The 27,011-nt window shown below is 44.0% G+C and overlaps 2 protein-coding genes across 3 annotated transcripts in view; one reads left to right on the top strand and one right to left on the bottom strand.

Annotated features, from left to right (window-relative positions):
* The window catches only part of MOB4 (MOB family member 4, phocein), a 456,882-nt gene that overhangs the window by 280,969 nt on the left and 148,902 nt on the right, over positions 1–27,011 (top strand). The gene's annotated exons all lie outside the window — the stretch shown is intronic.
* LOC137414026 (insulin-like growth factor 2 mRNA-binding protein 1) overlaps positions 1–27,011 on the bottom strand; it is an 82,556-nt gene that overhangs the window by 27,131 nt on the left and 28,414 nt on the right. For both annotated transcript variants that reach the window (XM_078785774.1, XM_078785773.1), the window contains exons 5-8: positions 12,492–12,543; positions 12,076–12,142; positions 10,505–10,651; positions 9,640–9,753 (exon numbers count right to left, since the gene is read on the bottom strand). In XM_078785774.1, the coding sequence (XP_078641900.1) occupies positions 9,640–9,753; positions 10,505–10,651; positions 12,076–12,142; positions 12,492–12,543 (380 nt within the window). The remainder of the gene's footprint in view (positions 1–9,639; positions 9,754–10,504; positions 10,652–12,075; positions 12,143–12,491; positions 12,544–27,011) is intronic.

Genomic DNA, 27,011 nt, shown 5'->3' with positions numbered 1-27,011 from the left:
GTTCTTCAACAAGATTCACTGTTCAGACAAATCAATGTAATATTCAATCAGTAATACGAGAGGTCAATAAAATGTGGAACAAGGACGACATGTGGTCAAGGATCAGCAGCAATCTGGTGGTTGATAAAGAGTAGGGATGTTCCACTGCCTCCAAGTGGGATAATTTCATGGCACACCCAGAAAACAAAGATTTATCTCGATTCCCCTCACATCAATTGATGCTGCAAGCTCCAATCAACAAGATTATCTTAGCTGCTGGAGGTTTTGTCGGTGAAGAGAGAGTGGACTCATCTGATCCAGAGGTTGAGAAAAACTAGAATCCTGCCACGAGGAGGCCGACAAGAACCATGCTCCACTGTGTCGGGAGTCAAGCCACACGCATCATGATACCAATGTCCTAGTACTGCTCCTGGCACATTTCCACTTGAAGATTTCCAGTTACAAAGTTTGGCTTAAAGCAAGTTGAGCTAAGAAGAGGAAGTATGTCCCTATACAGTTACTATTGTGGAGAAAATTCATTTTGGTGAAAACGTGTTGGAAACATTGCTGCCTTCCATGCTATCACTGGTAGTGACACAACCCCATCCATGGTAAAACGTCATGCTGGAGAGTCTTCCAGGAACACTATCACCTGCTCAAATGTCTATGCCAAGGTGAACTAGATGATGCCACAGCCCAGAGCCCAGAGAATGCAGAACTGAGTCTGTAAAGTCTGTAAAATGTTACAAATATCAACACCGTGAACAAGGCACGCTCTATCATGTTTGTTATGTCACATGCACTGGAAAACCTCCCGCCGACAACCCACAAGCAATACCCTGTATTTCCACACAGAATGGGCACATTAAGCAGCAGTGTGGCAACAAGCACACAAGCAGTACCCCAAACTTCCTCTGCCTGAGACCATGGGATGGGGAATAGACGGCTGGCACCCATCACTGGCACCCATCCCGATGTCCTCACCACCAATCCCAGAATCTTGCCTTGAAATTATAATTTGCAATTGCACTACAAGGTACATGAGTGTACGTTACAAGTACAGGAAATCTCGACTGGGTTGTACAGCAACATGCAAATGCAGAGCCACCAATGACAACTGCAGCAATGATTAAGGAACTGAACACTTGCAGTTGACGTTCAGTTAGCGATTCAAATTAACAATGAGACACTCATTTTGTTTTTAACACTTTATCAGGAATATGCAGTAAGCCTACAGTCAGTGAGCCTAGTTTTTCAATTGCCAATTATATGGTCCCTGGAAGCAAAGATGTGGAAAACAGAAAATTGTCAGTGGCCATCTTGGATATATGAAAAACGTAAATTTCATTTTGCATTCGTTTTGTGAATGCAGTATATTACACACACACACACACACACACACACACACACACACACACACACACACACACACACACACACACACACACACACACACACACACACACACACACACACACACACACACACACACACACACACACACACACACACACACACACACACACACACACACACACACACACACATAATTATGGTCCCTTTCTGCTCACAAACTGTCTCCTACAACGGCAAAATTCTGCTTGCGCATGGTGGTGGACATAGCCTGGGAAATCTATGTTGGATAGCAGAATATTTACAAAGTGCATTCTGCACAGTGTAGTAGCACTTTGATTGTTGTCTCTGGGTGATGGAAATGGCAATCTATTTTCTTGTGCACAAAGACTACCATGGTGGACCAGTGTGGATCAACCAAAAGCACAAACTTATTTGACTAGGAAGGCATGACAGAAAATACTAGCTGGGAAGCTTAGATCCTTAGTACAAGTGCAGCAGGTACTTGGGGACAACCATGGCAGCAAAGTAATGTCCAGACGTCTTGACTGCACTGCAACCGGACCTAGATAGAGGTCTAGATAGTGAGAAAGCAGATGAAAATCCTCCTCACCAACAATGCAGTTGTGCCAATTCATCTCTACACTGCCCTAAAGTCATGTAGTGATGTATGAGTGATGAAGCAGTAGGTGAGGACATACTTCACACCTGTAGTTGCAGACCTGCATACAGGGGGCCTGAGACATCTTGTCATTTTCCAATGGATTAAACTGATAGTGGCGTGGGGTATCATCCCCAGAAATCAACCAACCCTTTTGCACAGGATTGCATGGCATACATCTCAATGGTACAAGGAAGGAAGGTACTAGAAAAGTGACCTAAATATTGTCCACTTTATCTAATACCCAATAAACTTACCACAATAGACAAGTATCTCACACTTATAGTTGAAACAAACGGAATAAATTAGAAAGCATTTCAAAATTCAAAGCCCATCAAAGTCCACTTTGTACTCAAATTAAACTCGACAAAAAAAAGAAAAAGATATCTGTTATTGATCAGTGTTCCCAATGTTCTCAAAATAAAGTTTGTTGAATATTTGATGATGAATTATCTGAAATCATGAAAAAAAAAAAAAAGTTAGGCTTGGAGAGAGACACAAGTTCAAATGATAAATAAAAACTGATGCGTTAAAATAAAAAAAAACCCGGCCATCTCGTGCTAGATGCTCGGAAGACGGGCTGTTAAGGTCTATTTGTATTTCCTGAGATATTGCCCTTTGATATTTTAAACCAAATTATTAGTGTTCTCCATATTCTCATGACAAAGGTTTGCTGAAAATTTTATGACAAAAGCTCAAGCGGTAAAAAAAAAGTTGACAGATTTATTTCCGCTGTGTGGGGGATTGCTAACAAATTAGAGCACTACTGTACATCATGAATACTGAAACTTTGAACTGCTGGTAGAAAACTGGGATGATTAACTGATATTACAGCTCTCTCCAAGTCTTGCTTGGCTGAAGACAGTCACAGTTCAGACATTTGTGTGGAATACACATTCTGGATTGAACACCCTGCAGAAAGCACCGCAGTGGTGAAATGCAACTGTATCCAGAATTGAAAACCTCAAAAAAGTGAGGAAATGATAGACGAGCTCAACCTGGCAATAGATGTTACCATCACCAGTGCTTATGCAACAAAAATGACCAACCCCAATTAGATGTGTGTGTGTGCGTGTGTATGTATATATATATATATATATATATATATATATATATATATATATATATATATATATATATATATATAGTCGTGCAAATCCCTCCGGTTAATACCAGGGACCGTGGATGGACCAAACGGATTTACTGGAGGCGACGATCAAACACGGACTTTGCTATAAACCCACGGGAGGAAGAAGGGAAGAGGAAGGTGCAGCAAAGGCACTTACCTTGAGCGAACCGAGGGCAGCTCCGATCCTGCAGGGGAATTAACTCAAGCGAAAACCCAATTAGAATGTACAAAAAGAAACACGTTTATTCCGGAACCCGAGAACAAGGAACGCGACTGTAATAAAATAATGGTCCTATATTGGGATCCCACACACCTCACTTCAAATACACCACACAGGAATCTATAAATAAAAGAAATCGACGTGTAATGGAAATGTGGTGCGTCCTTATCTGTCCAAGTGCAGTGTCCGTTCAACGTGGCTCCAAACTCTGGCGCGGAGCAACCCTTCGTCCGCTTTACACGCTTGCTCCACCAGGCCCGAGCCAACGCCCCGAAGCGACTCGTTCCGCTGCTCACCACAAGGTCCTTCGCTCCTGTTCAGCACCAACCCAAGCTCCAGAAGCACCGAGCACCGCTACAAGCACCACGCAGAGCCAAAAGCACCCAAAAGCACCACACGTCCACGCAGGGCCAGCGATCCCCCCACGAGGTCCACCACGAAGAGAGAGAGCTGAGACAGGGAGAACAGTCCCGAGAGAGGAAGCCAGAGAGGAGGCCAGGAGCGCGAGGAAACCACGAACGCGAAGAAGCCAGGAGAACTGCTCAAAATGACGTGCCGCACGCCCTTTTATAACCTGGCCTGTGACGTCGGGCTCGTCGCGCCCCCCATTGGCCGAGGCCCTCCCGCTGGTGGTATTGCTCGTCCCTCTCACTGCCCAGTCAACAGTCCTGCTGATCGTGGCGCCCAACCTGGCCACGAGGCTGGCTGCTAGGCCAGCTGGTGGCGTGGCTGGCTGCGGCCCCATCGGCGGTGCCCCGTCCTGGCTTTCTGCCTGTTCTCCAAAGTCTTTGCAAGGGAAGGGGATTTAATTACTGTGTGCACTAAGGACCTATCTAAGTGTTTATATGTGCATGCATTGCCATAAGGGACAACGGTTTGGCGACAGGGGGGTCAACGAACAAAGGAATCTTATCCATAATCCCTGGACTATTTAGCACGCCCTACTCCCCCGTAGCGGGGACATCAATACAGCTTATCCCGACAAACCGGATGACACATATAACTTATTACAGGGTGGATTCCCTATCGCGAGAGTCGAATACCTACCTATACAGATCTACCTGACTAGATATTCCTCTACCCCCCAGACATAACACAGCCCCCCTCCCCTGGAACCAAAGGTCCTGCTAGGTTCACTGCAGGTGCTACCATTCCAGTCTTAACACTTGCTGTCTCATACTTAATTAACCTATGAAATAAATCAGGGAGGGCTGTGGAAAGTGAGCTGGACTTCCTACCTATTCTCCTTAACATGCTAACCCCCTTAACAACCATGCAAATATGTACAATTATCTAATTCGTTGTTCCTGCGGAGGGAGGAAACAAACAACACGCAAAAACTAACTTCACCACAAACCTTAACCTTAACTTGCAAAAATTCAAAACTTCCAAAACTCTAATAAACATTTGTACATACCCCAGTCTACAGACCGCGTCCCCCGGTGGATGCCACAAGACACAACCTTACATGTGGGGCCATCCCAATGCACCCCTAAATTTCCACGGGCCCTGTCCAGGTGTTACAGGTGAGTGACATGGCTCGGTGGATTTCGCCCACATTCGTACAACACAACCCCTTAACCACTCATACGTAGTGTGTTCAAAAAGTATCCGACCTTTATTTTTCGTGCGTAAAAAAAAAGAAGCTAGGTAGGCGTTGATTGGTGCACATATGTAGGCATTCCTAATGCACATGCGTGAATTTTTTCCCACCTGCAGAAGCTGTCATTCGACGGCAGACCGCCGATGAGTGAGGACATGTAAGTGAGCGCCGTCGGATTTTCGTTTTTGACAAAATGACGGAAAAACTTGAACAACACTACTGCATCAAATTTTGTGTAAAGCTTGGCGATTCCCAAGTGGAAACGATCCGCAAGATTCAACACCGTTCATTCCATTATGAAGGAGGATTTGGGCTTCAGGAGAATCTCAGCGAAGTTCGTACCAAAGCTGCTAACGATTGAGCAGAAGCAACTCCGTTTGGTGATCGCACAGGACATGCTGGAGACTGTGAACAGCAATCCCAGCTTCCTCAACACAGTGATCACTGGCGATGAGTCCTGGGTTTATGGGTACGACCCAGAAACCAAGTTGCAGTCATCACAATGGAAGCATCCAACATCCCCGAGGCCAAAAAACACAAAATTTGATGCAGTAGCGTTGTTCAAGTTTTTCCGTCATTTTGTCAAAAACGAAAATCCGACGGCGCTCACTTACATGTCCTCACTCATCGGCGGTCTGCCGTCGAATGACAGCTTCTGCAGGTGGGAAAAAATTCACACGTGTGCATTAGGATCGCCTACATACGTGCACCAATCAACGCCTCCCTAGCTTCTCTTTTTTTTTACGCACGAAAAATAAAGGTCGGATACTTTTTGAACACAGTAGTACACATTCTATAAGTCATTACACACAAAATCACAACCAAGCACGTATTTCACCCCCCCAGCAGGACCATGGCATTGATGTCATATACATGTGTGCATTTCTCAACTGGGCAGCGAGGAGGTACCGCATAAGTAAGATGGTGGGGGCGCTTCAGGCTGTGGTGCCCGCAGTCCCAAAAATAAGTCAGCTTACTTGCAAGTTCATTGCCCCTCCCCTTTACCTCTTGGCCCCGTGACAGCCCAACAGCCCTTTCCACCGTTACCCCACCGGTGAGGGTCTCCAAACCCCAGGCTCCTCCGTGGCCTCCTGCTTCCGCGCAGCTCCACGGGTCACCGGGGGTCTCCTTTACCCCACGGCGCCCAAACAGACCCTCCACCGACAAGCTCCAATTTCCAGATACCACTGGCTGCCAGGGGTAATTGCCGCAGAGGGGGATCGCAGGCATCGCTCCTCCGAGCTTGATCTGTACCTGCGGGCACACACACCTTCCCCACCCACAAGATCCCCAAAACACATTTCCTCCCCCGCTGCCATTCAATTCTCACACATTTCCGAGCAGATGGTACCAAAAAGATGTTACAAAAGAGTTGCCATGGCCTGCCTCATGTGAAATCCCCAGTTCACATTTTAAATCACATTTTCAAAACACAATAATGACCACTCGCTCTCCATTATCTTTTCAACCTCACAACCACATAAAAACACATAACCACAACACAAAAACAAATGCCACCCACAAGACTGTGTGGCACACATTCCATCCCCCCTCACCGACCATGTCATCACTCCCACCCGCCTCCATCTCCAAATTACATGTCCCCAATTTAACAAGCAAGTCCTGAAGCCTAGGACAGTAAACATCAAGGCCTTACCTTTACCTTGATGTGCAGGTAATTACCGGTTGGTCAGGTCCAAAGTGCAAATCTCACACTCTTACAATGTCTCTCCGAAAGGACCGACTGGACAACCCTCCCATCTACTTTCTCAACAATCCTCTCCAAGAAGTTCTGTCGCTCAAGCTTTTGGGTCTCACTATCTGCCATGATCTTTCTTGGGAAAACCACATTTCCAAGCTGGCCTCCAAAGCCAGTCGCCGACTGGGCATCCTCCGTCGTGCGAAGTCCTTCCTTGGCACACCTGAGCTCCTCACCACATACAAGGCTTTCATCCGCAGCTCAATGGAATACTGTTCCCCCCTCTGGGCTGGTGCTCCTGCCTCACACCTTGCTCGGCTTCACGCTGTTGAGGCCAAAGCTTTCAGAATCATTGGAATCTCCTGCGATGTAGTCAACGCCGAGGGCCTTTCACTCACTCACCGCAGGCAGGTTGGTGGTCTTTCTGTCTTCTACCGACTCCTCTCCGGCCTTGCTCCCCCAGCTCTCTCTGTGCTCTGTCCCCCCAATATTCCTTCAGGTCGCACAAGATCTGCCTGCAACCCTCTTCTGGTTAAACTGCCAAAGTCTAGGCTCTCTGCTCACCTTCACTCTTTCATTCCCCTTTTCTCCCGCCTCTGGAACAAACTCCCCCACTCCCTTCAATCCCACTCCTCCCTCCAGGTCTTTAAAACAGCTGTTCACCACCATCTCTTATCTTCCCCCATCGAAAACCTTGATCTTTTCTACCCCCGGTAATTCACCCCAGAGTCCTTGCAGTGTTCATATGTTTTAATCCTCTCCCACCTCCCCCCAAGTCCTCCCGATGTCCCTGCTCTCAAATGTTGTGTTTGTGTCCTTCCCCCTCTCTTTTGTGTCCTTCCCCCTCTCTCCCCATCTTGTCTACCGCTCCCCTTGTTTTTTGTGTTTTGTGTGTCGGTTTGTCTTTTTGTGTGATTAATGTTAGCTCTTTCACGAGCCTCGATCTTGTATACAAAAAAAAAAAAAAAAAAAAAAAATCCACCCATACAATCCCAAAATTTATCCTTGAGCCTACCAAATTTCACCAAATTTCACTTTTCGCCCCACTACACTGGCAGGTATGTGGGTCCGCATCCAATGGTGAACTGTTCTAAACAACTACCTGTGGCTACGACAGCTCCGCACCTCTATCGTGCAAGGGTCATTGGGACAAGCCGAGCAGTTGAAACGCCAACATGGCCCATGAGTGTCCATAAGGGTGCGACCCACCATCCATCCGTTGGCCCCCCTGCGAGGAACACAGCTGCACCAGCCCCAGCTGGCCAATGTGGTGAGCACCTGCTGCCAACAACACTACCACACGCACAACCTCGGCCCTGGGGGAGACGGTCGCAGTGCGTGGCATTCCCCTCATATCACCTACGTCGCCCTCGTCCCCCAGTCCACAGAACCTCAGCCCCCAGTGCTCACCCACACTTGACCACACCAAGGTCCAGTCAACAGCCATGCTCCACCAGGAGACCCACCCAGAAGACATGGTCCACACACCTCGGACACCCATAGCACCACGTTGACCCTCAGACTACCTAACTACATCCCCATAACCCCGCGTCCCAAATATCGGCACAGTCGCCCCCGCAACCAGTTGAAAGCTGTGTCCTGCTACCCTGTCAATTTTATCACAGCCTCCAACACTTTTGTCTACACACCTTGATCAATAATGGTGCCACTGTTGTCAGTATCCACCATGACATTTCAAAATACACCCTTAAATTTGCATCGAACCTTAGATTACCCGTGCCAAACATTTTTCACATTTTGCTAAACTCACCAAAGAAAGATGCTTTGCCATACACATGCCAGCCGAGCATGGCCCATATGCTTGGCTCGTTACACACTCCAAATTCAACACTCCCATGGCTCTCTTCCCAAACCGAGAGTCCACAAATCATAACGGAACATCTGTGGAAGGTCACTCTCACACCATCACGTTCCACAGATGCCCCAATTGTTGTCCGGCAGGCTATCTCCATCCCTGTCCATTCGGTTTGACCCGCGTCCATAGACCAGCACAGCATGTCAGGTCACCACATGCTGGCTGTCCTAGAGTCTCAGGAGGAGGGTGTCAGGCCGCATGCCCGGGTGGTCACCACATCAGGCCCAAGTTGGCCGTCCATGGTGCCACCACCAAAGCACGACCCACAACACCTCCACCTAGTGGTCCTCAATATATGCCATCCCAGGCCTGTGAGGAAGCACCTCGGACCCCCTGGAGGTCTTAACCCCCACCAGGGTCCGGTGACCCTGCTGGCCCGAGCCACATGCTCAGGCAGCGCCCCGACGGACAAGGACGCCACACTCCACCAGACCCCCCGTGGGGCCCAGGTCGTACCATGACACCCATGGCTGGACCCCACGTCCAATTCTCGCCAGCACAGCCCCCCAGCTGGCTGGCATGACCAAGTTTCGAAGGGGGCAACTTTTGCCCGAGGCCATCTGTTAAGAAAGTTCATTCTTAACAGTTTTTTGAAAGATCATGTACACAGGCCAAGTTAACAAAATGGTTGTCATAGCAACATAATTCAGCCAATCCCAGCCACGATCTAATCAGGTTGAGACAGCATCACGAGGAATAATTATCTGCAATATGAAAGCTAAATGTTGAACGTTTTTTGAAAGATCACGTACACAAAAGTACTTGGACAGATGATCGTTCGGTCAATGTCCCCCGTCTCCGACATTGTCCGTGGGTTGGGGGACAAAAAAAGGCCAGTAAGAAATATGCAGGTGAAGGGATAATTAACGACACATTTTAACATCACTAATACATTCCCATGTAATGAACAAGCACAGGTTATGGAGGAATAATTCCAATAGCTATATTTATTCATAATGGTAGAAAAAGAAAAGTTAAAAAAAAAAAACATCTTCCATTTCTCGTTTTTTTTTTTGGTTTTTTTTTCTTCCATTTCAACACTCGTTTCAAACAGTTCAAAATTGTAATGCACTCATAGAAAAGGCTTGTAGAACCTAACTATTTCGCCATTAAACCAACCTGGTTTGAGTTTCCTTTGTAATCGCCCGAATAGTGGCTCCTTCCTTGCCAATGAGAGCTCCCAGTAGCTTTGATGGCACCAGCAAACGTAGTGGACAAATTGATATCTCTTTCCTGAGGAGCAAAATCTTTACATCAGAACAGGACAAAATGAAGGTAGAATCAACTGTGCTGCATTCATCTAAACTTGGTTAGCACAATGCTTTGCACATATTTACCTCTGCTGCCAAAGATGGATGGAGGTAATGTTTTTACCCCTGTCTGTCTGTTTGTCTGTTTGTTTGTGAACCGGAGATCTCAATGTTGGACGGATTCAGACTAAATTTGGTGGAGAGGTTGGGTATGTCACAAGGACGAAATGATAAAATTTTGGTGAACATTCGAATCGGGATCCAGATCTGAGAATTTTTCAAGTGATTCTTCACCATGAAGTGATAGGGCTGAAAACGATATATAGCACGATATCTCAAAAGGTTATGGACAGATTCAGATGAAACTTGGTGGACAGGTTGGGTGTGTGACAAGGACGAATCGATTTGATTTTGGTGAAGATCCAAATACAGATACGGATATGATAAAAAAAATTATATTAAGTGATTCTTCACCATTGAGTGTAGGGCCAAAAAAAAACGTGGCCTGATATTTCAAAAACTTGTGGACGACTTACGACAAAACTTGGTGGATGAGTTGGTTTAGTAACAATAAGCCAATTAGATTTTGGTTCAGGTCTGGATCCAGATGTGACCTATCAGAGGGATGCAAAACGGAAACTGTTCAGCCTGACGGAGGTATGCTCTCTACCGAGTGCCGTTCTAGTTGTACATTAAAGCTGTCTCATGCAATCAATTCCTCCTTAAATAAGCACCTTTCCAAAGTACGCAGTTGCCGTAAACGGTTAGACCTTTTTTCGTCCCCCTGTTCAAGGGGTGCATCATCAGGGATGTAAGAAGCTATGAAGTGCGCCATTTCATCTTGTCCCTCCTCCGTGTCAGAATTGATGCTTCCCAGGGCTCTGTGAGATAACCATCACAACCAAAATCCTTTATTATTATAATGCAAAAAGAAGTCTCGAAAGGGTTCATTTTGCCAATTACTCAGCACAAGTAATCCAGTTAAAGCTGTGCTTCATTCATTCATTCTTTCCGTCATTTGCTCAATTGTTTTTTCATTAAAATGCCATGAGATGCAAAAGTATGAGCTTAAAACAAACAAGTCAGGAGACGACGATGGTTCACGAGCGAGCGGTATTCAATGACAAAGGACGGACTATAACCGAAACAGGCCCGGACTGGGAGGGTCGGGGCCCACGTGGCAGGTGTCGGCCCCCGACATGCGGTGTACATGCCTATTTACAAAGGGCCCCAATGCGCTGTGTGCGCAGGCCTTTAAGAGCCAGCTGTACGTAATTGTGTGTGGTGCTGGCCTGGAAATGTCAAAACGAAGGTTACTGACCTTGAAATGATAGAAAATAATGTATAATCAGTTATGAGGTTAGTTAGCTACACAATACCCAAAATTCGGTTCGATTCCGACAACTTTGAAAATTTGACCTTTGTGACCTTCAAATGTCAAACGTCGAAGATTCTGAAATTTGTTGGAAAACTTGTATTTCATGATGTACGTGATAATATAAGATCATGTACGACATTTCACCCTATCAGGAAGCGAACAATGTAATATAACCATCAAAAATCAACTTTTCTAAATTTCGTGACCTTGACCTTGACCTTGGGGCGAAAATGAAAAATCGAGCTCCGTGGGGCTAGACACATGATATTGTCCTAACCAAATACCGAAACCCCTGTCAGATTCCACCAACTCCCTCGGAGAAGATGTAGCTTGAACTCGATTACCCCCTAAAAAGACATCTTTTTCGGGCGTGGCTCCGCCCACAATGGGCGCAATCCGCCCACTCTAGGCAGGACACAACTAGATCATGATATCAACCTCCCACCCAAATTTCACCAAGATCGCATGATATCATCGGGTAGTTATGCTGCGGACAGACAGACAGACACAGACACACAGACACACCCATGACGAATATAGTGGTCACTCTGATAACTCGTGAACCAAAAACTAGACCTAAATGTTTTAATGTGGGTCTTGAAAAGTAAGGATACGGCAGACTGTAGAATGGTATACACTTTGATGGATTCATACACACACAATTATAACGAATTGGCTTTGACTTAACAAATCGGCCTTGAGGTTTTATCTGATAAGTTGTGCGTCTAATCCCTTCAGCCCCGCCTCAATCTTTCCCACTCCCACATCACAGCGAGCAACCTGAAGACCAAAGTGAAACCAGGCTCATCCAGGTGAGAGGGAACTTCATGAAAATTATATAAACGTTAAAATTGTAAAATAAAGTTTGTTAATTTTTATTTTTTTTTAAGACCAAATGACAAATCGTTCTGCACCTTCATTCCTTACCGTGCTGCCTCATCCTTGGTAGCATAAGTGACATTAACAACAAGTGCCACATCGTTTTCAAAATCAACTGAAAGGGGGGGTGGGGGGGGGGGGGGGGGAATCACAGATGAAAAAAATAGCAAACTCTTCTTAAGAACCCTAGAACTCTAGAGCTCAAGAGCTCAAGTCAAAACCAGACAGCCAAAACAACAACTCTAAGAATTTTGGGTAACAGTAAAATCTGGCCAAATGCAAAAGTCCTTTGTGCCAGATGCAAGGGGTGCCTTTAAACATGCTCTCCCAACATGCTTTTGAAACGAGAAAAAAAAGATGTTGAATTATTTTGAAATTTATTTCTATAGATCGGTCTGCATTGTTATTTGATGATTACTTCTAGCTATTATTAGAGGATGTATTTCAAAATGGCAAGAGCTCACCTTTTTCACACTTAATCACAGTACCATATTGAGACAGCTTGTTGGTTAGTTCCTGCAAAATAAACAGCAGAACCGAAACAGACAATTAAACTTGGCTAAGTGACCCCAAGTCATTCATATTCATTCAAGTGACCCCAAGTCGTTCTTTAGATGATGGGACCGCCATGATCAGACAAACATATAGCAAGGAAACTGGTACAAGGGGGTGAAAAGTCTTTTCACAGCAATTAAAAAATAACGATTGCAACTTAACAATGAAACTCGTTAATTTGAATACATCTGACCATCTACCTTAAAACAAAGTTTGTGTAATAAGCACAATAACTTCTTCATCATCGCATGGCATCATTGCATGGCATCGAACTTCATAATCATCATCATCATCATCATCATCATCATCGCATGGCATTTCCAAAAACAAAGTGATAGTACAGAAATGCTATTCAAGCTGAATTACAATACTCTAAACTAAACAAATGTCAACTTACTCCCGTGGTTTTTGCAATATCTCTTATACGAGCCTCAACCAAGTATACAAAAAAACAAAAACAAGACCGAAAGTCTAACAGCGGCGAAGCCAGGCTTGTAAAATATTATAAACCACAAACACACATGATTAGCTTTTTAAACAGTCGCTAATACTGATCATCACATTAAACAAAGAAATTTGGAGGAATCCAGACATCCGTGAGGTAAGTTTTACTTTCAGAACTGAGCGAAGATCTACTGTAATCTAGATTATACCCCACAAGGATTGGGTACGTACCGTTTTGTTGGAAGAGCCGTAACGCCGATGCTTTCGATATTTCATGATCATTTTAACAATCGCTTTGTTTGCGTTTCACACTGAATGAAAAACGAAAAGGTAGAGCATGGCGATTGTGATATATGACACGTACGACGATATGTTCGGCATGAACTGCAAAAAAAAAATCAAAATAGCTGTGTGTGGAGAGTCAGCCGCCATGCCGTCATACCGCCGTAATGACATCAGATGTAATCACATCACCCTGTCATGTGACCAGATCCTAAGCTCTGATTGGTGTACATACATACATACATACATACATACATACATACGGACAAACACTGTTCTAGACGGCTGTGCCCTATGGGCTACACCGTAAAAATCTGTGTATCCCTCAGGTGTGCATCAGAAACTTCAGTTAACAATAATATGACAAAATATTATCTTTGAGAATACAATTCTTAAATATCACTGAGCTATGCCATACTCTACCTCCTTTTTTAAGAATATAAGCGAGCTATCTTTAGCAGCGTGGCCAAATTCCTGCCCGAACCTTAGTCAAATGCCAGGCCTGGCCAGATGTTTTGTGAAATACTTGGCCTAAGGGAGGTGACTGGGGTTTTGTGTACTATTGCTAAGTACAAAAACCTTTGCCAAACCCCACAAGAACGTGGGAATAAATGTGGACATGAAAGAAGAAAAAGAATAATAAGAATAAGAAACCATACTCTCCGCAATTAAAAAAAACTAACATGCAAGATTGACAATGTAATTGTTGGACTGGTGAACGCCAGCGAGTCTGGCAGTTTACTCGGGCAGAATGGCAGGGATTGCAAGCAGCCATCTCCAAGAGTGGTCTCGCATATCTACTGCCCCTGATATTAACTCAGCGGTCTCAGCCTGGGAATTCTTCCAGAGTGACCTTCTCTCTTGTCTCATTCACAGATTCATCCCATCTCATCTTCAATTATCCTACCCTTCTTTCTGCCCACGGTACACTGAATCCTGTGGTGAGGCAGTTGCTCTGAAACAACTTGCCTTCTCTTCCTGGAAGGCAAATACAACCGAAGGAAATCTAAGTGCATTCCAAAAAGTCCTCAACAACTGTGTGCACTCTCAGGAAAGCCAGAAAACACCATCTGTCCAACCTCAAAAATGAACTTTCAAACTTGACTCCCTCCTTTAAAACTTGGTGGGGCCTTGTTAAGCCTGTTTCTGGTATATGCTCTGCTTCCATCCTTATTCTCTCTTCAAATGGCATAACACCCGACTCCGCTCGTGAGAAGGCGGATTGTCTCAATTCTGTGTTTGCTTCCAAATTTTGTGTCTCCAACCCCTCAATCTTCCGTGCCATACCCAACTGCTGTGCTCTGTCGTTTGCACCTGAGAAGGTGGAGAAAGTTATTTCAACACTCGATTGACTAACTAACTAACTGACTAACTGGACTGGACGGCATCAGCTCACGTGTCCTATGAACCTGCTCCGCTGCTCTTGCACATCCTCTTTCTGCCCTGTTCTTCCTATTATTTGCCCAAGGTCATCTTCCATCTGCTTGGAAATCAGCCAACATCACTGCATTACATGGAAAGGTACAAACACTGATCCCCTTAACTGCAGACCGATCAGCCGAATTAATTTCCTGGTTTATTTCAACCATTCAACACTTGAAACATATTAACATAGAAATAAGATCAAGATATAATATTTTCCAAGAAGAAGAAGAAAAAATAATAATAGAACGCCACTCGGTGGAGCGCATACCTCGATCAGTCTATGTTTTGTATCCACTGATAGGCCGAATCTGGATTTGGACATGAAACAAATCTAATCAGCTTGTTCTCGTCACCGAACCAACTCGTCCACCAAGTTTAGTCATAACTCATCCACAACTTTTAAAAATATCATGTTATATATCGCTTTTCGCCCAATCTCTCAATGGTGAAGAATCACTATAAAATTAAATAATTATCGTATCCAAATCCATATTCAGATCTTCACCAAAATCGAAGCTATTAGTCCTGGTCAGACACACAACCTGTCCACCAGGTTTCGTCAAAATCCGTCCATAACTTTTTGAGATATCGTGTTATGTATCGGTTTAGCCCAATGACTCAATGGTGAAGAATCACTTAGATATTCAATAATTCTCGTATCCGAACCCATATACAGATCTTCACTAAAATCGAATCGATTAGTCCTTGTCAGACACCCAACCTCTCCACCAAGTTTCGTCCAAGTCCATCCACAACGTTTTGAGATATCCTGCTATTTATCGTTTTTGTCCCGATCTCCCAATGGTGAAGAATCACTTTAAAAATTCTACTAATCGGATCCGAATCCGAATTTTCACTAAAATCTAATCATTTCGTCCATGTGACATACGCTACATCTCTGCCAAATATCGTTTGAATCCGTCGACAACTTTTTGAGATATCTTGTTCACAAACAAACAGACAGACAAACAGACAGACAGGTATGAAAACATAACCTTAATCCACCTTCGGTGGTGGAGGCAAGCATAAAATGTCATAGCTCCCATGGTTTTAGTAATTTTGCTGTACGGAGTTAAAGACCGGCAGTCAGCCATCTTGGGTCGGATTACACAAAATCGTTTGCATATGCACACATGTATTGATTGTATTTGTGCCAAGTTTGAACAAAATCGGACCATGCATGTTGAGAAATGGTTGGGGACACGTTTAAGTAATAAAATGGCCACCAGTTGGCCGTCTTGGATCCGATCTCGAAACAAAAATGACGTGCATATATAACCCAACATTCATTTCTCTCTGCACAGTTTGAATAAAAAACCACCGTTTAGAGGCCATTTTTCCCCGCAAAGCGGGGGTTGGCCTTTTCGGGGACCGTGGTTGTTGTTGTTTTTTGGTCCCCTTTTTGAAGCAATGTTTTACGGCCGGATGCCCTTCCTGCCACCAACCCTGTTTGTCGCCTTTTTACGATAAACAGGGAATTACCAGTGTACTGGTACTCAAGTGTACTGGCACTTGTGTTACAGTTTGAATAAGATCGGTAAATGCATGCCCAATAAATGGTTGAGAACATGTCCAATATTGGGTTGTTGTTTTTTTTTGTTTTTGTTTTTACAACTAACATGGCCGCTAGCCAGCAATATTTGAACGCATCGTGAAACAAAATGATGTGCATATGTATTCCATCATGTATTGCCGTTTTGCCAAGTATGAACAAAATCGGTCCATACATCTCCGATATGGTTGCGGACGGACGAGACCCAATCCATAAGCCCCCTTTTTGGTCCAAGTCCAACGGGGAATAATAAAGTACACATAGTCTAGTAGGAAGACTAGGTCCCCCTGCTCCCCCCGGAGATATACTTCTAATCAGTGTTTCTAGATTGGAAAAAATGTGTAGAAAATGACTAGCTATGGCCCCAAGCTGAAAAAATGTCCCACATACCATTTTTATGCAAATTACTGCTGCCATTATCAAAAAAACGATTTTTGACATATCTCAGCCAATATTGCAGATAATTGAAAAAATAAGGTGTCTAGACTCATGTTTTGACGGGTGTAGATCATGATAGAACTATTCATAACAAGATCACCTGTGTCTATGGTTTGCTAGTATGCTAATTAGTGCTTTATTTACAAAATAATCACAGTTTTACGAAATAATAGACTCATATTAAGGTCCGTCTACACAGACGTTAACACAAAGTTTTATTTTTCTAAATATTACAACTGTCAAAATAGTCCTAGCACTCAATGTGACCACTCTTCTCTTGCTTGTTTTAGATAAACATCATTAGCATTAGTGATTCTACACTGAGTCAGTCATCATCATTTTCATCGAAATCGTCAGAGTCAAACTCTTCTTCTCCTTCCTCTTCCTCCTCCTCTTCGTGCTCTCCTGTGTTCAGAAGATCCACCAGTGAGGTTGGTAGGATGGGACCACTGGACCACATTGGTTTCAACAGTCCTTCATCAGTCCTTATCCATCCTTGCTCCTCATAAGGTTTTGGCTTTTCGATGATAGGTTGATCGGCTCTTTTGTACAATGCTACGCGGTGGTTCACACGCTGGATGTGCGGCTTCAGGGCAGACTGGCATGGAGGAAGGCGAGCCAGATCAACCTTGGACTTGGATGTGAGGGTCTTGTCCTCTCCCACCATTTTTCGTAGCAGCTTGGCACGGACAATGTCCACTGATGACTCGCGACTCTGGCCGTACATCACACAGGTGAATTTTTCTAACTGCCTCTCCACCTCAGGGTTGGCATCCCAGTTGTCACCCAGTTCACCGAATGCCCTGTGAAACCTGGGATTCTTCTCCAGCTTTTTCAAGGGCCCGACTTTTCCCTTCCCTTTGAAGGCACTGGTGCAGTCTTCTCCGCTGAACACATAGTACCCCAGGAGAGTGGCACAGTAGTCCTCTCCCAGGGATTCTGCCAGCTCAGAGACGTTGACAAGTTGGCGATGCTTCCCTGACCCTGTATCCAGGTACACCGTCAGCTTGATGTTGTGGGCATGGTGGAGCAGGATCAGGAGGATGTCTGTGTCCGGTGTTCTGACTACAGCGTTCTTGTATCCGATGGTAGCAGCATGATGGAGGTACAGAACCACCCTGGTATCAGTCTCTTCCTGGTTGCTGTAGATCGTGGGGAGTTCACGTTCACGTGCTTTGGTAACTTCCATTTTCCATCTGACACTGCACGGCACAGATCTTGTCCAATGGAGAAGACCAGACGCTTCACCTTTTCTGTCTCGATGCCCTCCTTGCCAGTCATTAGCACGCTGAGAAAGCGGACAAGGTCTGGAGGTAGGATGTCTTCAGGATTGAGCTCCATGTCTTCAGCTGTTGGTGGCCATGGTTGGTCTTTACACTCTCTGAAAGCCTGTAGAATACCCTGGCGAAGTTGGAGGGCAACATTTTGGTTCTTGTTTGTGCTTCCGAGTGTGAATGCTCGTGCGAGAGCATTGGAAACTGTTATGTTTGAGCTGTGCACAAGCCAGAAAGAAATGACATCACATTTGTCATGATCAACCTTCGTGAAGTGGATATGCTCCTTGATTGGGTCATTCTGTAGGCGTTTCAGTAGTTTCTCTGACCGATAATTTGAGTTCTCATATCCATTCAGTTTCAGTTCCTCGACATAGAGCAAGCGCAAGGAAGAAAGCTGTAGAACTTTATTCTGCTGGATGACCTGGGTTTGAATGTGTTCCAGTACTGAGTTGAATGCCTTTTCATGGGCGGCTGACATGCAAGCCTGCTCCTTTGGTGCTTCGGCTCTGTGAATCGCACGCTCATAGTTGTAGAATGCTGTGCGGAAAGCTTTAAAACATGACGGATGGTGTTTGGCCTCACATGCAAAGAGGTCTTTGTTTTTCACCTTTCGATGGAGTCGATAGAGACCCATTTTCTCAGCCCGTGTTTCGATTTGCTCCCATGCATTTTCTTTGTTTTTAAAGGATGGGAAGGTTGTAGGCCTCTCAGTATTGCGATGAGCATCTTTGGTCTCAACTTTCTCACAAAATATACACTCTGGCGGGAAGATGGGTTCAGCAGAACCTCCTGGTTTACGAGGAGAGTGATGCCATGATGAGGTTGATGGCCCTGGTTCTGTATCATCTCCCAGACGATGAAAGTGGCGGACAAAGTGCTTATAACACTTGCTGTGATATCCTACTCTTTCTAGGTCATCAGGAAGAGTTGCCGGGATCTGATCACATACTGATTGCATACGACATGGGGAGTCATGCGGTTGGTTGAGACGTCTATCCCGGATCTTTTGAAGCAGTTGCAGTTTTTCTGAAGCAGATCCTTTAATTTTACGGAGGGGCGTGAAATCCCCATGATCAGACATGGATGGTACATGAAGGATGCATGTAGGAGGAGAGCTTTGGGCTGCAGGTTCTACACTCCGTTTTCTTTTGGGCATGCTTGCTGTCGATGTCTACCATCACTGTTAAATGACAAATAAGAAATCACGAATGATGTTAAAAGTGCCTGTGAAAGGAGGCTCTGAGTTTTCAGTGAGGTAACAGAGGTTCTGAGTCATGTTCTACACTAGGGTACTTTTTAGCTGACTAAACCATGTTTAGTGGCATCAAAAGTGCTAATAGCTAAAACATCTAAATTCTTCCACACTAACGTTAGCTATCTAGGCCAATGAAACATTGTGCTAAGTTACTGTAGCTAGCTCAGCTGTCGTGCCTCTTTCTGGTTCAATTCATATACAGAAGTCAACAGATATGTCTCATGTTTGGCATTAACAAAAGTTTAAGTTACACCGACATTAGGAACATACTGTACATAGATGAGGCTAGCTTTAACGTTAGCTAACATGGTGCTAGCTGGCTCAGCTGTTATTCTGCCTGTTTATGATTTCATGCAGAAACTGAAGTCAAGAGTGTGAGTAACATTATAGTTAGCATCTTACCTGGCTAGATTGGAGGATGAATACCAAGAACAACACACAGATGGAATGGAAGACTGAACTTTCAACTGAGGTATTCAATAACATCAACGTTACCAATTGATACGAGCGCGCGACATTACCAATTGATACGAGCGCGCGAGCGCGCATGTTACATGGATGGAAATGTAAAATGGCAGCTATAGCAGCACTAATTTGGATCTCTAGTCTGTCATTTCTGCACTGTGATTGGATAACATAAAAAAATATGTTTGGGAGTTAACAGCAGGAGTTGGTAGATTTTACGTGGGCTGGGTGAGAAACCTTTAAATAAGCAAGTGAAAATCTCTCGCAATACAAAGTCAATGGTGGGAAGAAAAGTTGAGTGGTACCAATGTTACTGCCAATGTCCCGCCCCTATGCAAGACTCAGGAGCATCTTGTTGACATTTAACCTTGAAAATACCTGGGTTTAGACCCCTTATGTACCATGTTAAGTTATCTGCAGTATTAACGTATCCTTATCATTTGTAAAACTGATTATTTTGTAATTACAGCATTAATATGCATACTAGTATACCATAGACACATGTAATCATGTTATGAATAGTTCTATCATGATCTATGCCCTTCAAAACATGGGTCTAGACACCTTCATTTTTCAATTATCTGCAATATTGGCTGAGATATGTCAAAAATCGTTTTTTTGATAATGGCAGCAGTAATTTGCATAAAAATGGTATGTGGGACATTTTTTCAGCTTGGGGCCATAGCTAGTCATTTTCTACACATTTTTTCCAATCTAGAAACACTGATTAGAAGTATATTTCCGGGGGGTGCAGGGGGACCTAGTCTTCCTACTAGACTAACAGTAGTTAGATAGTTAAATCCATCGGATCTGATGGTTAAATACATCGTTTACAAGCAGTGGCTCAATATAAAAAAATAAAAAATAAAAACCAAACAGTTTACATTGATTTGGACAGAACTCAATGGATTTCATTCAAAATCCTAACAAATAAGGAATTGCGCTACACTTATACCTGCTTGTTTAGCAGATCTGGGAAATTTTGAATGCATTTCTAAGAGCATAATGTGTCTCATCATACCTATTATTGGGCAACAACTACCTGAAGTGGTTTTTTTTTTTTTTTACCATTTGTTTCACAAATTTCTTGCAAATTTCTAGTCTGCATTGCTTCAGAGTGTGGATCCTGCAGACATGCTGGGCCTCATCATAATACTGGCAAGACACACCCAAGATTATCGTTCCTCCCACAGGTTTTACATTACACATACAAAGTAGGGATACTTGCAATCATAAGCAAAATCATGGAATCCATCATTACAGTTGATATGAAATCCCTCCTTTTCTCCAACAGCCTCATCTCAGATCAGGTCACTTCAACTTAGACATGTTTCTTCTACTCACCCAATGGATACAAGTCCTCAATGCCATCTCCCTGGACCTCCAGTGCCCTCCAATCAAATTTGTTATTATTGATATCTATCTATAATTCCAGCAATCTCTGTGTGTATGTTTGTATGTTTGTATGTTTGTATGTTTGTATGTATGTTTGTCTGTGACCGCTGTTTCTCGACAACTACCGGTCCGATATACTTGAAACTTGCCAGGTATATTGCTGGGGACCCGAGGATGTGCCTTTTCAAGGTTTTAAATTAATCGCAGAAGTAGTTACCGAGCTATGTCCAAAAAACGATTCAACCAATCAGAGAGCAGCGAGCTATCACGTGTGCCGAACGTGGCGAACAGACTCTGCCTCGGATGGCACATTTGAGAGCGTATTCATTTATTTCACGTTGGAAAACTATGTTGCCGTTAAACTATGTTTTAAAACTAATTAAAACTAATTTGCGATTCATCGTAACTGCGATTTGCGACCTTCCGGACAGTCAAATGAGGACGTCACTTCCGGACTTACGGATAATCATAGTGACGCTGAACGTGGCGAGCAGACGCTGCCTCGGACGGCACATTTGAGAGCGTATTCATTTATTTGACGTTGCAATCTGTGTTGATTGTTGTAAGGTACGATCGATTGTAGTACATATATATTTATATTTTGTACATATTCATTACGGGCACGTCACGGGTACGGGTACGGTACCGGGTACGGTACGGTTACGGGTACGCCACGTACGGGCACGTATATTGCTGGGGACCTGAGGATGTGCCTTTTCAAGGTTTCATATTAATCGGAGAAGTAGTTACCGAGCTATGGCGATTTAGCCGTTCGCCGTTCGCTTTGGCTTTGCGAATGGACCAAACCATTCATGTAAATAGAGGGGGGGGGGGGGGTTCTGTGGTCGTTCGCTTTGGCTTTGCGAATGGACCAAACCATTTCATGTAAATAGAGGGGGGGGGGGTTCTGTGGTCGTTACTGCCACGCGGTTTGGAATGTTTTTCCGAACGGGCACCCACGTACGGGCATGCCCTAGTATACTCAATTTGGATTTGAGATCAAAAGATTAATACGAGACAAGAGTACAGAAGGCCAGCTTTTATTTATTGGTATTTATATGTATATATGTTTTACCATTGCAGAATAATAGCACTTTTGATGCTCAGTCCCAGCATTTTAGGTAAGCATAAGTATTGGAACAGATTAACTTAAAGTAAATTAAATTAGTATAATAGTTAGTATTTGGTTGCATATCCCTTGCATGCAATAACTGCATCGAGTCTGTGACACATTGACATCACCAAACTCTTGGTATCTCCCTTTGAGATGCTTTGCCAAGCCTTTACTGCAGCCATTTTTAGTTGTTTGTTTGAGAGGGTTTCTGACTTTAATGTCCTCTTCAGCAAATGAAATGCATGCTCCATTGGATTTAAATCAGGAAATTGACTTGGCCAGTCTAAAAGCTTGCACTTTTTCCCCCTGATGAACTCCTTGGTTGTGGTGGCAGTGTATTTTGGGTCATTGTCTGGCTGGATGGTGAAACACCACTCTGAGTTGGGAGGCTTTTTCTTGCACATACGCAGACAAAGTGTTACTGTACACTTCTGAATTCCTTCTGTGAATGGTAGCTTGTGATACTTTCACCCCTGCATTCTGGAAGTTGTTGGTGATGTCATTGACAGTTGTTTTAAGGTTTTTCTTCACAACTCTGATAATTTTCTGTAATCAACTGCAGTTGTTTTCCTTGATCGACCTGGCCGTTGTCTATTGACAAGTGCACTAGTGGCTTCTTCCTCTTTCAAGATATTCCAAATTGTTGTATTTGCTTTGCCTAATTTTTGTGCTATTAATCTGATTTAATTATTCTGCTCTTTCAGTTTCCACATTGCTTCCTTTTCTTTCTTTCTTTCAGACAGATCTCTGGTCTTCATGTTGGTTTATGCCGACTAACTCCAAAGGCAAACTCCCAAAAGAAAAGCAAAAGAAAAACCAAGACAAGACATTCACAGCTCTTATGTGTGAACAAACATTCAATGCAACAAGAAACACCCGTCAGTCATGTGTTCTAATACATATGCTTACCTAAAATGGGGGGGACTACAACAACAACAACATGCATTTTAAGGCCATTTTCCCTGCTAGAGCGCTGGTTAGCCTTGCGGTCCCCATGACAATCTTCTCCATTTTGCCCTATTTTCTGCATCTCTCCTTGTTAACCCCCTTGGCCACATTTCTTCTTCCACCACCTTTAGCCAAGTCTTTCTCGGTCTTCCCCGTCCTCTACTTCCTTCTACATTCATTTCCATCACTCTTCTCAACCAGTCACTTTCATCCTTCCTCAACACATGACCAAACCATCTCAACCTGTTCCTCTTCACAGCATCAATCACAGGCTCTATTCCCATCATCTTTCGCAATTCATCATTTGTCTTCCTCTCTCTCAACGATACTCCGCACATCCACCGAACTGAACATTAAAAAGTGCTATTGTTCTAAAATGGTAAAACATATCCATACAAATACCAATAAATAAAAGCTGACCTTCTGTACTCTTATCTCATATTCATCTTTTGATCTCAAATTCAAATATCTGGAGTACATAGCAAGAATAACAAATTTGACTTCAATGTTCCAATATATGGACGACACTGTATCTCATGCTTTCAATATTATAGTGTGGTATCCCACATTGCCCTCCAAACTATCTGCCTATGGAATTCAAGGACAACTCCATACATGACTTACTGACATCCTCTAATCTCATAGCCAACGTGTGGCACTCAACATAATCCTTTCGTCTCATCTCCCTGTCAAAGCTGGAGTGCCCCAAGGCAGCATGCTGGGCGCAGTCCTATTCCTGATCTTCATAAATGATCTCAATGATACTCTGGAAAATCCCCTTTATCTATTTGCTGATGCCACTATCCTCTGCCATGATATCCCTCATCTTTCAGACAAATCGTTGTGGACCCAGATGGAATTAAAGGAAAATGGAAGAGATATATTGAAATGCTGTTGAACACAGAGAATGAATGGGATGGCAACATAGAGAGTAACCCAGTTTTATGACCGGCAGAGAAGATAACTGAGAAGGAAGTTGAGGAAGCGATAAAAGCAATGAAGAGTGGAAAAGCGGGAGGGCCGACGGGAGTTGTGGGAGATATGTTGAAGGCAGCAGGAAGTTGGGGTGTGAAGAGAATGACAGAGATCTGTAATCTGGCGGTGAAAGAAGGCCGCATTCCAGTGGATTGGGAACTGAGTACCCTCGTCCCTCTATACAAGGGGAAGGTGACCCTCTGGACCAGTTCTTCCCAACCTTTTCTGTGGTTTCCCCCTTCAACCAGTTCAACCGTCCGGATTTCCGGATATATATAAACAAGGAAAAAAGTAGCCAAAACACAAAATTTATTTACTTAGTAACATAAATAACATAATAAATAACATAAAAATAGCAACACACACACACCCACACACTCCGACACATACATACAAATCTACACACACACACAAAGACACATACACACTCACACATATAAATTTTATTTTAAAAAATTCTTGTATATAAATTTTTATTTACCGACGATGTTTTAAATGTTTATGTTAAGTAAAAAGTCGAAAAACAAAAGAATTAAAGATTTGAGATTTATTCACAAGCACAATATTACACGAATGCTAATATTGTATTTCCCTTGGAATAAGTTTCCTCCCTGGAATCCTAAAATTTCCCCTCAGGTTGGGAAATGCTGCTCTGGACTGAGGCTCGTGTCGAGCGATAAAGTTATTGGAACATGGAATATGAAGGTATTGGAAAGGGTGTTAGAGAGGAGGATAAGGAAGAAAGTGAAGATTGACGAAATGAAGTTTGGATTTATGCCAGGAAGAGGAACGACAGATGCGCTCTTTATTGTGAGGCAGTTACAGGAGAAGTACATGGAGAAGAGGAAGAAGTTGTTTCTTGGGTTTGTTGATCTGGAGAAAGCATTCGACAGGGTTCCACGCGAAGTATTGACATGGGCATTGAGGAAGTTAGAAGTGGAGGAATGGTTGATCAGAGTAGTGATGGCAATGTACAAAAGAGCGCGCACAGCTGTAAGGACGAAGGACGGGAACAGTGGTAAGTTTGAGGTGAAGGTGGGAGTGCATCAGGGGTCGGTACCAAGTCCACTACTATTTGTAGCTGTGATGGAGGTGCTGGCTCAGAACGTAAAGGAGGGTTTACAGTGGGAGTTGTTGTATGCAGATGATCTGGTGTTGATTGCGGAAAGTATGGATGGACTGAAGGAAAAGATGAACAAGTGGAAGAAATGTATGGAGACAAAAGGTCTGAAGGTGAATATAGGAAAGACGAAGGTGATGGCAAGTGGTAAAGCATGTGGTGAGGTGGAAAGAACTGGGAAGTGGCCATGTGCTGTGTGCAGGAAGGGTGTCGGAGTGAACTCCATTGTGAACTCCATTTACAATGTGCGCTGAGTGGGTTCATCAAAAATGTAGCGGTCTGAGAGGGTCATTAACCAGTGTGGCAGCTACATTCAAATGTAAGGTGTGCACAGAGGGAGCTGCAGATGGAGGAAATGTTGAGTTGTATCTTGGAGACGGCGTGAAGCTGGAAGGTGTGAAAACATTTTGCTACCTCGGAGACATGCTGAATGGAGAAGGTAGATCAGACACGGCAACGGTTGCTAGAGTGAGATGTGCATGGAAGAAGTTTTGGAAACTGAGTGGCGTGCTGATGAGGAGGGGAGTGTCGTTGAAGCTGAATGGAAAGGTCTATGCTGCATGTGTGAGAAGTGTTATGATTTATGGGAGCGAGACATGGGTAATGAAGGTAGAGCAGCAACGAAGGCTGGAAAGGGTGGAAATGCTAATGGTTCGGTGGACGTGCGGAGTATCGTTGAGAGAGAGGAAGACAAATGATGAATTGCGAAAGATGATGGGAATAGAGCCTGTGATGGATGCTGTGAAGAGAAACAGGTTGAAATGGTTTGGTCATGTGTTGAGGAAGGATGAAAGTGACTGGTTGAGAAGAGTGATGGAAATGAATGTAGAAGGAAGTAGAAGACTGTGAAGACAGAGAAAGACTTGGCTGAAGGTGGTGGAAGAAGAAATGCGGGCAAGGGGGTTAACAAGGGGAGATGCAGCAAATAGGGCAAAATGGAGAAGATTGTCATGGGGACCGCAAAGCTAACCCCCGCTCTCGCAGGGAAAATGGCCTTAAAATGCCTGTTGTTGTTGGTGTTGTTGTTGTTGTTGTTGTTGTTGTTGTCTTCAGACATGCAGGCTTGCAGCCTCTTCCCTCTCTTTGGCTTGACAATATCACCAGCTGGTCAAATACTTGGAATACATTTTTCAATCCTGACAAATCACACACTCTCTCTTAAACGACTAAATGGCAAACCCTCCCAACTACTTTTTTAACTCCTGTGTCTCATTATCAGCCATGATCTTTCTTGGACAAACCACATTTCTAAATTGGCCTGCAAAGCCAGTTGCCATCTGGGCATCCTCTGTCACACAAAGTCCTTCCTTGGCACATTTGAATTATCCGCCTACTGTACAACGCCTTCACCTGCAGCTTCATGGAGTACTGCTCTCCCCTCTGGGCTGGCTCCCCTGCCTCAATTTGCTCAGCTTGATACCATGGAAACCAAGGCCTTGAAGATCATTGGAATTTCCTGCGCTTAGGTGGGGTCTTATCTCTGCACCATCCCAGACAGGTCAGTTGCCTCTGTCTTCTACTGCCTCCTCTCTGGCCTCGCATCCTCTGCTCTGTGCTTTGTTGCACTCCAAGGTCCTGCTGGGTGCTCACGGTCCACAATCAACCCACTTGTGGTGAAACTACCTCAATCTAGGATCATTGCTCACGTCCACTCATTCGTTCCTCTTGTTCATCGCTTGTTGAACAAACTTCCACATTCTATTCAATCTCATTCTTCCCTCAAGATCTTCAACAATCAT

Source organism: Myxine glutinosa, chromosome 10, assembly GCF_964187855.1.
Source record: "Myxine glutinosa chromosome 10, kmMyxGlut1.1, whole genome shotgun sequence".
NCBI classification, from domain to species: domain Eukaryota; kingdom Metazoa; phylum Chordata; class Myxini; order Myxiniformes; family Myxinidae; genus Myxine; species Myxine glutinosa.
The sequence above is the reverse complement of the archived record's forward strand: the minus strand, read 5'-3'. Positions and strand labels throughout refer to the sequence as shown.